The sequence below is a fragment of the Hippocampus guttulatus genome, chromosome 23 (assembly GCF_054856545.1).
Source record: "Hippocampus guttulatus isolate MCC_2025c chromosome 23, RoL_Hgut_1.0, whole genome shotgun sequence".
Classification (NCBI taxonomy): Eukaryota; Metazoa; Chordata; class Actinopteri; order Syngnathiformes; family Syngnathidae; genus Hippocampus; species Hippocampus guttulatus.
In genome coordinates this window covers 2,622,607-2,635,471 of record NC_141283.1, presented here as the reverse complement: position 1 = coordinate 2,635,471, position 12,865 = coordinate 2,622,607, and the positions used below count along the sequence as shown (strand labels likewise).

The 12,865-nt window shown below is 45.2% G+C and overlaps 1 protein-coding gene across 4 annotated transcripts in view; it reads right to left on the bottom strand.

The window, feature by feature from the left end:
* LOC147185694 (SAM and SH3 domain-containing protein 1-like) overlaps positions 1-12,865 on the bottom strand; it is a 112,186-nt gene that overhangs the window by 37,557 nt on the left and 61,764 nt on the right. The window contains exon 1 of one of the 4 annotated variants that reach the window (XM_086104141.1): positions 2,501-3,073. The exons of the other annotated variants lie outside the window; for them this stretch is intronic. Coding sequence (XP_085960267.1) covers positions 2,501-2,611 — 111 coding nt within the window. The 5' untranslated portion in view covers positions 2,612-3,073. Of the gene's footprint in view, positions 1-2,500; positions 3,074-12,865 lie in introns of those variants that run through there. 4 annotated transcript variants of the gene reach the window in all.

The following is a 12,865-nucleotide window of genomic DNA, read 5'->3' as shown; positions in this document are numbered from 1 at the left end:
GGACCTAACTCCAAAATGGCCTGCGACAAAAATGAGTTTGATACCCTTGCAACAGAGGGTTTACCATTCCGACTAGTACGATATTCACCCGGCAAAAAAAAAAACAACAACATTACCGAGTGACGACGCATCCACTAGAGCAAACTACGTTGTGTTTACATGGGAGAAATCACATAAGGATAACCTTGTCTGGCACAGCCCAGGGACAATCAATATCGGTGTCTCCAGAGCGCTATTATATTCTTGGGTTGACATAGGGGGAAAAAAACAGCTACAAGATACGTAATACCACATACCTCTATTCAAACAGAGGATCTCCTCCAGGCAAGAAGGGCTTTTCACAAGGCTTAGGCTGAAGAGATCTCTGACATCATAAACTGGATGAGTTTTTTTTTTTTTTTTTTTTGTCTCCGAGGTACGAGCCAAGCAAAAATCTGATGACATTAGTGTTAGCCGCCCAGGTTGTTTGCGTGCAACAGGCAGAAAAGTATCATCATTGACTTGTAAAGACGATAAAATGCGCCTTGGTTGACATCACACTTATGGATCTCGCATTCCAACAATCGTCTCGACCGCTCCACTGTAGGAACGCAAACATTTTTGCGCATTTTATAAACGAACGGATAAGAAATGCTGAGGGTTAAACCGTTAGCCTTGGGGGCAGTTTAGAATTGAACGGTAGCTAAGGGGAAGAAGAGCTTAGCAAGCATGAAGTCAGTTTTCGCAAATGGTGGGGATGAACCAAAACAAAATCTGTAAGCAACCCCCCGATAAACGAGGTTAACACTTTTTCCTTTCTTTAATCCACAATGATAACATTCCTGTTTTCAAATGTTTCCATCTCCAAATGTTGAAACATGCTGCCACGTCGACACGGCTGTCTATTTTCAGTTTTTGCCCGCCAGCAAGATGTTTAAAGCTTGATCAAGACTGCCACAAAAGATGCCAATTCGCATTTGACATTTGAAAAAACGTACAAAAAGGCTTGGTTGGCTCTGCCGTGTTTGTATGTGAGAGAGAGAGAGCTGGCAACAGGCAGAAGAGTAAAAACGTCAAAAACACGAGCACATCCTTTACCGACATGTGCCTCGGGAGTTATAAATCGGAATAAATTGGCTGGATGGGAGACAGGTCTCCCGCCCGGTGTCAAAGGGCAGGACAGCATCAACCCCCAGCGACCCCCGCTCCCAACCTCTTTCGCAACACAAACATTCACATTTTCAGAGCTAGACCAAAACAAATTAACACCTCGCCTTGACACAGAGCGGAAGTGGCTGCCAACGCATTTGGTCGGCATATCAAATGGATCCGCCGAAACAAGAGAGTAGTGTTTGGCATACAACTACATCGATGTGCTTCATACACAGCCGTGCACGAGTCGTAGTGCCGTTCCAGCTCACAGTTTTCCTACTCGGGCACTAATGTTGTCCTACTGGTGAGCAGAAATGTCAGTGGAAGGCACGATTGGAGTCCCACAAGTCTGCCTTAGTAATTAGACTCCAAGACTCCTTTGATAAGGATGATGCAAACTAGCATGTGGACCATGAACTGGAAATCAAGCCCATCAAATGAATCCTCCTCATAAATTTCTGAAAATCTGTTTAAGCATTAAGTCAATATCACTGATATCAAGCTTCAGGTGTAGTTATATTTACATATTTGTATACTAGTACGCTCTTTGGCCGAACGAAACTGAAAACTTTTGACACACATGTAGGACAAGCACGACTAAATACTAAATTCTACTAGTTAACATTAAGTCACTAGTAGTGGACCAATGTCAGCATGTAGCTGTCCAACTAGTGACTACAACCCCCCAAAAAAGTTAGTAGTACTACTTGTCATGTATGCTCTTTGTTCTCACGAGTAGGACAACTGCATGGTCCTCGAACTACACATGATAAGATAAGAAAACGTTTATTAGTCTCACAATGGAGAAATTCCCAATTCACAGCAGCAAAGTTAAGAAAGGAAGAAGTAGAAGAACAAGATATAGGAGCTGCTGTAAAGGCAGCCACTCTCGCGGCGCCAGCTTGAAGTCAAAATACAAAAAAAATAATGCAACACAACACATAAAGACACAGACAGTCGTGCAATCTTAATCACTTTTCTGCATCCTCTTTGTTGTATGAAGCAGTTATAGATGAAAGAGGAGAGGATCAAAGTTGTCCTTTCACCAGTGGATCAGGGACGTCATGCTGAAAATGTGCACACGTCTGCTCCAAGCTAAGTTTTGAAAGCAGAAACATAAGGTTCTCATGCTTCACTAGAAGTACTAGTTGTTATTAGTGAGCTGCCTCTTACTAGTGGACAAAGAGCAACTAGTACAGGGACATGATGATGATGGATATCAAGCATAAGGCAATGCGAATTCGGGCGCTCTCAACCGCACGTAATCGAGACAACAAACTTAACAACTTAAAAGAAACAACTATAAAAACCTTTAAAAGGCAGTAAAAATCACACACGTTTGTAAAGCGTAATTTTTTTTTAAACCTACCAGCATCCCCATCACATCGCTCCAAAGTTGTGAGAAACTGTCGGAACCGGCGGCGCTGCCGGCCCTGGGGGGCTCCTCCGAGGGGGACCCGGTCCCCTGGTCGTCTTCCATGTGAGCGTTTTGGTGGTGAGTGGGGGCTGATAATGAACGTTAAACTACAAAAGTTCGGTTAAAAGACCGAAACGTGCGTGTTTACAACACCACCGGCGGAGCCCTCCGACGTGACGTGGTACGGTCCAAAGATGTCCAAGTCGACATGGCGACGCAATGGACCCCAAAAGAATCTCCGAATTAAGTCGCAGTTAAAACACTTGTTGCTGTTTTTTTTTTTTTTTTAATGTTCTCACCGCGAAGTCATGGTGCTCTTTCAAAATTCCCAGGTGAAAAAAAAACAAACAAATGTCGAGCGTTTGTTTTCGGAGAAATTAGCAGTCCGTCGTCGACTGGTGTAAAAAACAAAAAAAGGCAAAGAGTGGCGAAAAGTATCAGAGCAGAGCACACATGCTAGGAAAGTTTGGAAAACAGCGTGAGAGAGAGCGAGAGGGGCTAATCCTCCAAACACTGCACCTCCCTCTGCGCCTTCGGCTCTTCCCATTAGTCTACACTCCCCCACTACCCACCCCCTCTCCCCGTCCGTCAGTGGGCCCTTCCCACGCACGCGCACACGCGTCAAGTCCCGCAACGGGACAGTTCATTAGGTACACCTATCAGCGCTCTACAAAGAGACAATTTGTATTTATTTAAAAAGATACAAAAAAAACTAAACTAAACAAAAATGACGTAAGACATTGCCCTCCCACCACCCCCCCCCCCACACACACACTCTTGGATCACGTATTCAGTCTGTTTACGGTGTATAATATTCAATTTAGTCTCCATAACGTGAAAAAAATGTGTGACACGGGTGCTCCGGTTTCCTCCCACATTCCAAAAACATGCATAGCAGGTTGATTGGACGCTCTGAATTGTCCCTAGGTGTGAGTGTGGGCTTGGATGGTTGTTCGTCTCTGTGTGCCCTGCGATTGGCTGGCAACTGATTCAGGGTGTCCCCCGCCTACTGCCCGAAGACGGCTGGGATAGGCTCCAGCACCCCCCGCGACCCTAGTGAGGATCAAGCGGTTCGGAAAATGGATGGATGGATGGACTCCAGATTGAAGTTTTGTTACAATCATGCCCCCCCCCCCCCAAAAGGGGGCAAGTACATAAAACAAGGCTTAAAATTTGTGAAAAGATGCTGGGGGCGTGTCCACTGATTGCACTGAAAGCATGCCTCGCTCAGCTGTCAATCAATCAAATACCACTTATACGTCCTGGGGGTATCAATCATTTTTCTCATGCCGATTCGTCATCCATCGATTTCAAATGCTTGTGCACGACGGGTCCTTCTACGACAACGAAGACACATCTACAAGTATCATAACAGAAGGAGCAGACCCCAAAAAAAAAGAAAAATGTTTACCCGCACATTCTTTCCAGTAGCCATGCAAAAATCATCAAATCCTGCGGTATGAAACTGTGACAAAACACACACTCTCTCCGCTAAGGAGGTCAGGCTTTAAAAAGAGTATCTGTTTTAGTTGCTAGTTTGTTATTATTATTCTTATTATTGACAACACATGTCACAGGCTTCCACAAGTAGCTAAAGAATCCACGCGTGGACTGGCAACAATACAAGCGCAAGCGCACACACGCACAATTTTACATCCCAGTATTTGATGGACTCGAATTGGGGGCTTTCTCAATGTGCAAACCTGACACGTGGAATCCGCGCACTTTCAACCGCATGTAATAGAGACAAGAAACTTGACTACTTCCCCAAAAAAATGTCACACACGCTTGTGAATACCTTTGCCAAGCACAAACACGAGAATGACGAGGGTACCCTTTTATGTGCCCTGTGACTTGTTGCATGTATAAAAATGAGTCTTTCAACTCTGACATTCAGCATTTTTTAAAAATCAGTACTCCTCCGATATATACAGTATATATTTTTTTCTTTTCTTTAATGAAATGCAGCTCACAGGGCAACCTTACCGTCGGCGATGAATTAGCATACAGTTCAAAAACTCGAGAGCCCATTTAGAATTTCCTCTCGTCTCACAACATGACACCTTGACGTGTGTGTGTGTGTGTGTGTGTGTGCTCAGTGTGAAGAGAGGGAGGCTCTCTCGCAAACACACACACGCACGGGCATACAGAGTGGTGTTTGATGAGTCAATAGGCTTGCTCCCCTCCTCATTACCAGTCTGACCTCTCTGTTTGGGCCTATGCAGGTGGGGTGACACTTTCTTGTATTTGGGTTGGGGGGGGGGTGTGGGTGACTTCATGCCCTTTGGTGTCTTTAAATAAGGGGGAGGGGGGTGCAGTGTAGACTGCAGGTCATGTCTGACAAGTTGACGGGCAGTGTAATGATGTCATGGAAACACAGACACACACACACACACACACACACAAAGCCGCCCGTGCCACAGCGAGCTGGTAGAGGCGACAAAACCTCGCTTGTGTGACCCTTAAAGTGCCTTTCGAGTCATTTCAAATGTTAGCGACGCGGCGCTTTGGCATCAAAATTAAACTCAAATCTGTACGGAAGTAAAGTAGGGTCAGACTGACACCCCTTGATTGTGATAGTGACCCTTGTTGTGGAGGTCAGTGACCCAAGGGATCAAAAATAGTCCCTCGGGGAGGTTTGCGGGGGCTTGTCCATGGCATGTCGAGAGTGGTGATTAACAAGGCAGCAACCCCCCCCCCCCAAAGATTGATTCGATGCATGTACACATTGTACACAGTGTTTTTTTTAAAAATGTAAATATAAATGATGCACATGAGTGGTTACCCTTATCTGCTTCGCATCTATGGGCATGTAACTAGAGTTAGCATTTCCTCATCATTATTGGACTCGGTCAAACGGGTTAAAAGCCTGTTAGTCCCAAGGCAACTTCCTCAGAGGCGATATGGACGTCCCAGGAGGCACAAACGCATCCGTGCATATGACCGAGCTTCCCACGCCTCTGAGGCGAGCCAAATTAGCATGACGGCTCATCGTCGTTTTCTTCTGACCCCCTCCCCCCCTGCTCTGTTTGTTTTCAGCTAGGTGGCCAACTGATGAGGACATTTTTGTCCATGGGATTTTACATTAACGTTAGCATGAAGAATTCCTTGTTTTATTCCAATGATAACATTTTAAAGATTTCATTTCGACTACGATTATCATTAGTAGTAGTATTTAGTAGTGTGTGTGCGTGCGTATGTAGGTCATGGCTTCTAAACAATCAAATTTCCTAAGATCAGCAATCATATAAAGTGATGTCATCCAAGAATGCTGCTATCTGCTGGTCATAGTTAATTTTATTTATTTTTACTTTCCCAGCTTAATGATCAAATCAGAGCTAGCCAATACTTAGCTTAGCATAAAAAACACTCGTTAGGATTCCCGTTGATGACATTTAACGACAACAGTATTAAGAGGATTCATTGTCACAGTATTCACAGGTATATATTTTTTATCCTCTGCGAAACAGACAACAATCCTATTTGACTTCTTGACAGGGGGCATGCCCCGCTGCAAAATGATTGGCTGCTGCATCAAGACAGGAAATTTGAAGTATGAATTACACTGCCCCCACCTGGCCAAGGCACCTGGACTAGAAAAATCTGCACAATGTGCATTGAATTGAATGAACAAGTATGACAAAAACCTTTTGCTAAGCTTTAGAAATACCAGCTTGTACGCCCTTTTGTGCATCTGTGCCGCACAAACACGACAAAGCAAACTTCTACAAAGCCCCGCATTGCATTGTCACATTCTCCACACGGTGCACACACACGCCTGCGTGGCCACGTGTTCGCCGATTGTGAGTGCGAGAGAGCCCAGATACCGGAGCGCTTCAGTCACCCGCGGCCAAAGGGGGACAGATGTTGTTTTTGGGTGTAAGCGAGATCCCAGAGGTATGAAAGCTGAAATTCTTGAATCGAAATGTGGATGTCGGAAAATGTCCCCCCCCCCCCATAGTAAATAATGTAAACAGAACTACTCCGCTCCCATCATAAAACATTTTTTTATACCTGTACAGGCAATAATTTTTGGGGAACATCGCATACGTATTCTCACTTAGTACGTCTTTGCCAGCCAATCAAACGTCACACCATCTACTTTGAATGTAAAACTGAGCAATGCGCACTTGAGGAGAACAAGGCCTCGATCAGATTAAAGCTTGTACGCGCTGGAATGAGATTTAGCAGCAGATTTCCTAAAGTGGTTTCATTCAATTGACAACTATGTGCTGACTGTTCGTAAAGGGAAATTGCACCCCCTGCTGGTTACATGCACTTTTGCAGGCCAAAGTGCAGAGAGTTTAAAAGAAAATCCTGATGTTATTAATGTCATATTTATGATTTTTAAAAAAAATCATTTGGTAGACTTTGCTCGGACTTCTATGGGCCTCATTGCCTTTCTCAAGCATCCACATCATGCCTACCACACTCCCGCATCCGTTGTACAGACAGGAAGAGCACTCGCTCGCTCGCTGACTCGTTTAGCGCACACGATAAATCACATCCGAAAATACATTCGAACCGACTTAATCCACCTCGCAATTACAGAAAACATCCAAATTATACCGAAATGCAGTCGCTCTGCACACAACTGTCCCATGTACAACATCAATTTGTATCGAGGGCCAGCTATCTGGCCCTGTGAGGACAAATTTGAAATTTGAGCAGGGGTCACCAAATGTCAAATATTAGGCTTCAGGTGGTAAATTCAAGTCTATGCTTCTGATCGTGTTGAAGCCAACCGAGAAGTCCTTGCTGGCCTTGACGGCTCACCACGGCCGTCCCCAGACAGGATGAGCGCTTGCTTGCATTTTTTAATGTAAATCCCATCTGAAAATATCGTTAACTCACATTGATCATTTTATTTATTTATTTTTTTGGTAGAGTTTGTGTCTTCACTCTGCCTTGACTCGGGAGGAAATATGCAAAAAATACGGGCGACGTTGGGTTCTAAATGAGACGTTATGCAAACCCGAGAGCCGCCGCTGGCGGCTGTGTGGCGCGGCCCCCTGTCATTAGTGGTGTATCTCACCCACAAGCGGCAATAACCGACTAACCCCAAAAGACCCTTGATCGCATATGCATCCATTGATTTACAGTCCAACCTATCGTACTGTTGGGCCGTGACACTTGAATGACCCAACCTAAAAAAAAAAAAGTCTTCAACCTGTTTAATGCCACTCTCAGTGGACGGGCATTGTCAAAGTAAACATCAAATAAGGAAGTGCTGCCCGACCATTTAAAAAAATTTTTTTTTAGTCAATGTCAATTTGGGTATTCCAGTAATGATTATTATATCCATTAATTAAAAATATGAATCACAGGCAGAAAAGTTTTACATTAACTTTGTCATTTACAATTTGTTTAAGAGGCAACATTGGGGTGGGGGATGTTTGTCATTGTCTTCTGTGTACATTTGTCTGAAAATTTAGAAATGGTCTATTTTTGCTCATCAAAAGAGAGATAAGATTCAATAATCGGGCCCCATAAAGAATTTAAAACAGTCACTTAACTTTGCCTGGATGTCTGCTAGCTTAATGCTAACACGAACACACTTGTTTCCGCTAACGAGTAGCATCTCGAAATCAGTGGGAAAATGCGTCGAGGAAGTACAATCAAACAAGATCATGTGATGAAAAACTCATTTGGAGAGGAGAAGCATGGTTTTTACAACCTCAACCTCCGAAACATGTCAGCCAAAATAATAAACTGAGGCATCCATTACAGGACGACGACAAACCAGTGTGGCAGCGAAAACGCCATCGATCAGTCTGTCTGTCACTTTACATGAGCGTCAACCAAACACACGACACACAAACAAAGTTGCAAGCTCAGCCCAACGCGGCGCTGCGATTTCACAGGAATGCACGCCCCCGCGCTTCAGTTCCAGGCCAGACCGACCCTGCTTACACTGGCAAAATATGAACCCGGTGGCATGGCGTTGAGCCGCAAAAAACAACCAAACCAAACAAATGTTGTACAATTTTCCTAATTGTGTGTACAAATTTAATCTGGTAACATATAATTGTCCAAAAATCTCACAAAATGACATCGTCCTTTCGGTCGGCGCTGCATTCGAGTGATTGGTTGCAACTGCTTCATATCCACATAATTACCCCGCGTTGGGTTTTGTCTCATCATTTTTTCAGCACAAAAACGCAAACTTCATTCACCAAATCCATAACATTGTTTCCATTGTAACAGCGAACCGCAAGAACATTCAAAAGAATCTTTCCGATCACAATACAGTAGATGGATGAAATAATTCCCTCAAGTGTTGATGACGTGCACATCATATCGAGAAAATCCAAAGTTGAATCACAGCTCTGTATTAATTATCAAATCCTTGGAACAGAGACAAAAAAAACCCCCCTAATTAACACACCTTTTCCGACTCGGTTGCCTAACATGTGTTGACACACAAACAAGCCGACCAAGAGACGGCGACACACGGAGCCGTCTGTGATCATTAGCGCCGCGCGTCTAATTATTGTCCTTCCTGTTTGGCTCTGATGTCGGCCCCAATGCACCGCATAAATGAGCCTTGTCTGCACCAGATCACCCCCCCCCCCCCCCACCTTGTTGGAAGAGCAGCGCTTGTCCGCAGCCAACTCGGCGACTCAACGGGACCGGGAGTCGTACGCGAGCTAATAGGGCCGGTGAGATTCAATGCAGGTTGACTTTAGTACACAGATGGCCGCGCGCCTGAGATTGGACGGGAATATCGAGTGGTGACGAAGGTGTGTTTGAACACACTGAACGGGGAAAAAAATACTGATTCTGCAGGTGTTGGAATAACGCCCGAGAGTTACACACCCACCCCCAATGGGTGAAAATTCGCAATACAGAAAAATAGAAACACTTTGAGCGCAAAACAAACAATTTTCCTATACCAAGGGTGCCCAATACGTCACTCGCGATCGACTGGTTGCCCGAGAAATGGTCCCAAATAGATCATCAAGGGGTTTAGGGGGAAGTGGGGAAAGAATAAAAATAAAGCTGTGTTATTAAACTGCTAAATTTTTGGGGGGTTTTTTCACAAACTATCGTATCTATTTTATTCTTCTGTTTCGTTCATGTTTGGATTTATTTTCCAAGATGGCGCCCGAGTAGACAGCCTTCGGCAAGTGCTCTTCAAGAGCCTTGCTTTTTTGTTCTTTTTTGGTGTTTTTGTCTTTTGTTTTGTCACATGTTGTTTCATCGTGTGGACCTGATATGGACTGTTTTCAGCGCTTTTTGGCCACGACATTCGTCAAAGGAGAAGTATCTGTGCTTGGTGGTTGCGCCTTCTCGGCAGCACGCCCGTACCAGCACAGATTTTGATTGGGAGGAATTGACTGTCGGTGCTGGACAGACCTGGGGCGCTTGTGTTTTTTACGCCTGTAATGGGCAGCATTTTTCACAACCCCGTTTTGTTCAGTGGCTATGTCGGCGCTGTTGGACAGTCGGCGTTGGTGCGGCTGGATGGATGGCTGCTGAAGTTGAGGATGAGGAGAGAGGAGCGTTTGCGCAGAGCGCCGATGCGTATTTGGAACTGAGAGTCGCCGCTTGGAATTGAAATGGATTTCCATGGGACAGGAGAAGTGAACCAATCTCTTTTTTCGTCAATGGATGCTTCAGCTTCTTGTTGACTTTGAAACTTAGCTTGTAGCCGACGTGTGCACATTTTGAGCATGACGTCTCTGATCCACTGGTTAAAGGACACTTTGATTCTCTCCTCTTTCATCTCAAACTTCTTCAAACAACAAAGCGTGTGATGGAAAAGTGGTTAGAACTGCACGGCTGTCCGTGTTTTATGTTATGTGTTGTGTTTATTATTTTACTTTATGTTAACTGTTTTGTAAAGCGCTTTGTTACAGCTGCCGCTGTTGTGAAAGCGCTATATAAATCAGCATGTATTGTATTGTATGTTTGGGGCCTTTATGGCCGTCGCTCATCACGGCCATAAAGGCATGAAAAGGGTTAAGGAATACAGTAGTTTGAGTTCCACTCTGAAGGCGACACTGTACATTCATAAGTATCTTTGGGAAAACACGTTTGCGCAAGATGATCTAGAAAAAAAACACCCCCCAAAAAAACAGATAACTGGATAACAGATGGACCATCTGTCAGTCATCATCAAATGCCTTTCGAGTTCCACTGTCAAGTCACCGAGATACAAATAAGTGATAACGGTCCAGAAACCATGACAGACTTCAATTCATAGCTTGCTTCAGATGTCTGACAGTCTTGCGATCGTCCAGAAACAGCAGTGACAAAGCCGCTTTTCATATGTCTTTATAGAAAAAAAAAAAGAAAAAAAATTGGGTTAACAAGGCCTACGGGGGGTGGAAAGCCGCGTGCGAGAGTGTCGCACAACAACACATCCGTGCTCTGCAGTCAGTCGGAGCTCAGTCATAACTTCAACCACGGCAACAGAAGCCGTCGATTGTGAGGAGCGAAGACTAAAACGGGAGATCTTGCTTGATGGATGATCGGTGTGGTCCAGAGGGCAAGACCGGAGGAGGAGGTGGGTGGATTTTTACAGTCCACAGCTGGAGCGACAGCTCCCTCTGGGGCAAAAGCTGAGAAAACACGACATTTGGTCTTCAAACTCTCACGCCCCGACAAATGTTTGGCGTCAAGTTGACCAAGACTGCAGCCGACTTGAAGAACCTTCAAGAATTCAATGTGGTGTAAAAAGCAGACTGCCAATTATTTGTCGTCCCCCCCCCCCTCGCGCAGACTCTGCTCTCACTTTGGCACTTTTATGTGTTTACCAGCCTTTACTTTTACAACCGCCATTAAACACCCACCTCCGAGTGAGATGTTAATGCGCGGCCGTGGCAGGAAAAAAAAAAAGAATTCAACCAACGATGATTCATTTCAAGCTGGCAGGCTCTCCATCTTTTAACACCTCACTCGAGTCCATAACTGATCCTGACACACGAACAGGTTCGTGGTCACGAGAGCACACGTGGGATGGCGCTTGTTGGCAACCCACACATGCCCACGTACACCCTCAAACACACACACACACACACACACACACAGTACACACATTCTCGATCCGTGCTGTATTTCTAATGGCGAAACAGCGGTACTTTTACGAACGAACATCTCCGGGCAGGAGGCGGGGGACACCCTGAACCGGTTGCCAGCCAATCGCTTGGCACACAGAGACGAACAACCTCACAATCACACCTCGGGACAATTTGGAGTGTTCAATCAGCCTGCCATGCATGTTTTTGGAATGTGGGAGGAAACCGGAGTACCCGGAGAAAACCCACGCAGGCACGGGGAGAACATGCAAACTCCACACGGGGAGGCCAGAGGTGGAATCGAACCCTGTACCTCTGCACTGTGAGGTCAAAGCACTCACCACTCGACTACCGGGCTAACTAAGGTTTTATTTCAGCTCACTTTTTACCCAGTGAGTTATTTTCGTCGCTTCGCTCTTCAGTACTCAGAGCCTTCACGTCCTAATCAAACTGAAATCACCCAAATAAATGTTTGCTTTGTCTCCCCCCCCCCCCCCATAAATATCAATCACATGCAAATGTTCCCAGCCAATCCTAAAAAATGAGCCAAAAATGTTTTATTTCCATCTCCCATGTTCCGCATCATATTGAAAGGGCTGGATTAAGATAAAATAAGATAAGATATCCTTTATTTGTCCCACACTGGGGACACACATTACAGCTATTATTCGGGAGTGTGCAAGCTGGCTTCTTTGTGCGGATATAAAACACATTTGTGATGACTGCTGGCTCTGTCGCTTCCCCGGATAGCAGCCGTTGGCTAGCGCGGTGGGCAAACAGGAAAGACAAACAATGCCCCCCCCCCCAAAAAAAAACACACATGAAGGCGGCTGTTTTACGGATGCGATGGGAAATAAACATATCGGCCTTTGGCGTCAGGTTTGATGAACAACTTGCCGCCTGAACATTCTCACCTTTCTCAATCCTCGGGCCTTTTAACAGCCAGACTTTCGTGTTCTAATTATTTTATACGATTGTTTTTTTGTTTTGTTTTTTGTGTTCCCTGCTTCCACATGGAGACTTCTGAAGCTCAATACGTTGCATTGTAACAACATGGCAGCGCCTGACCGTAAATCAGAGCGAGTCCGGCTTGTTACGGTCAGGAGTCGTCGTGAGGCGCGAGCAGCTGCGCCGACAGCAGGGGAGCGCTGAATTACACTTGCGCATATGGCACCGCTGCAGCGCCAAACCATTCCTCACCCAAAGAGATGTTTCACCACAGAACATCGACGCGGAACGAGGATCTTTGGGAGTCGTAGGAGTACCGCCGATGTTCGGGTGTAAAATAGGAAAG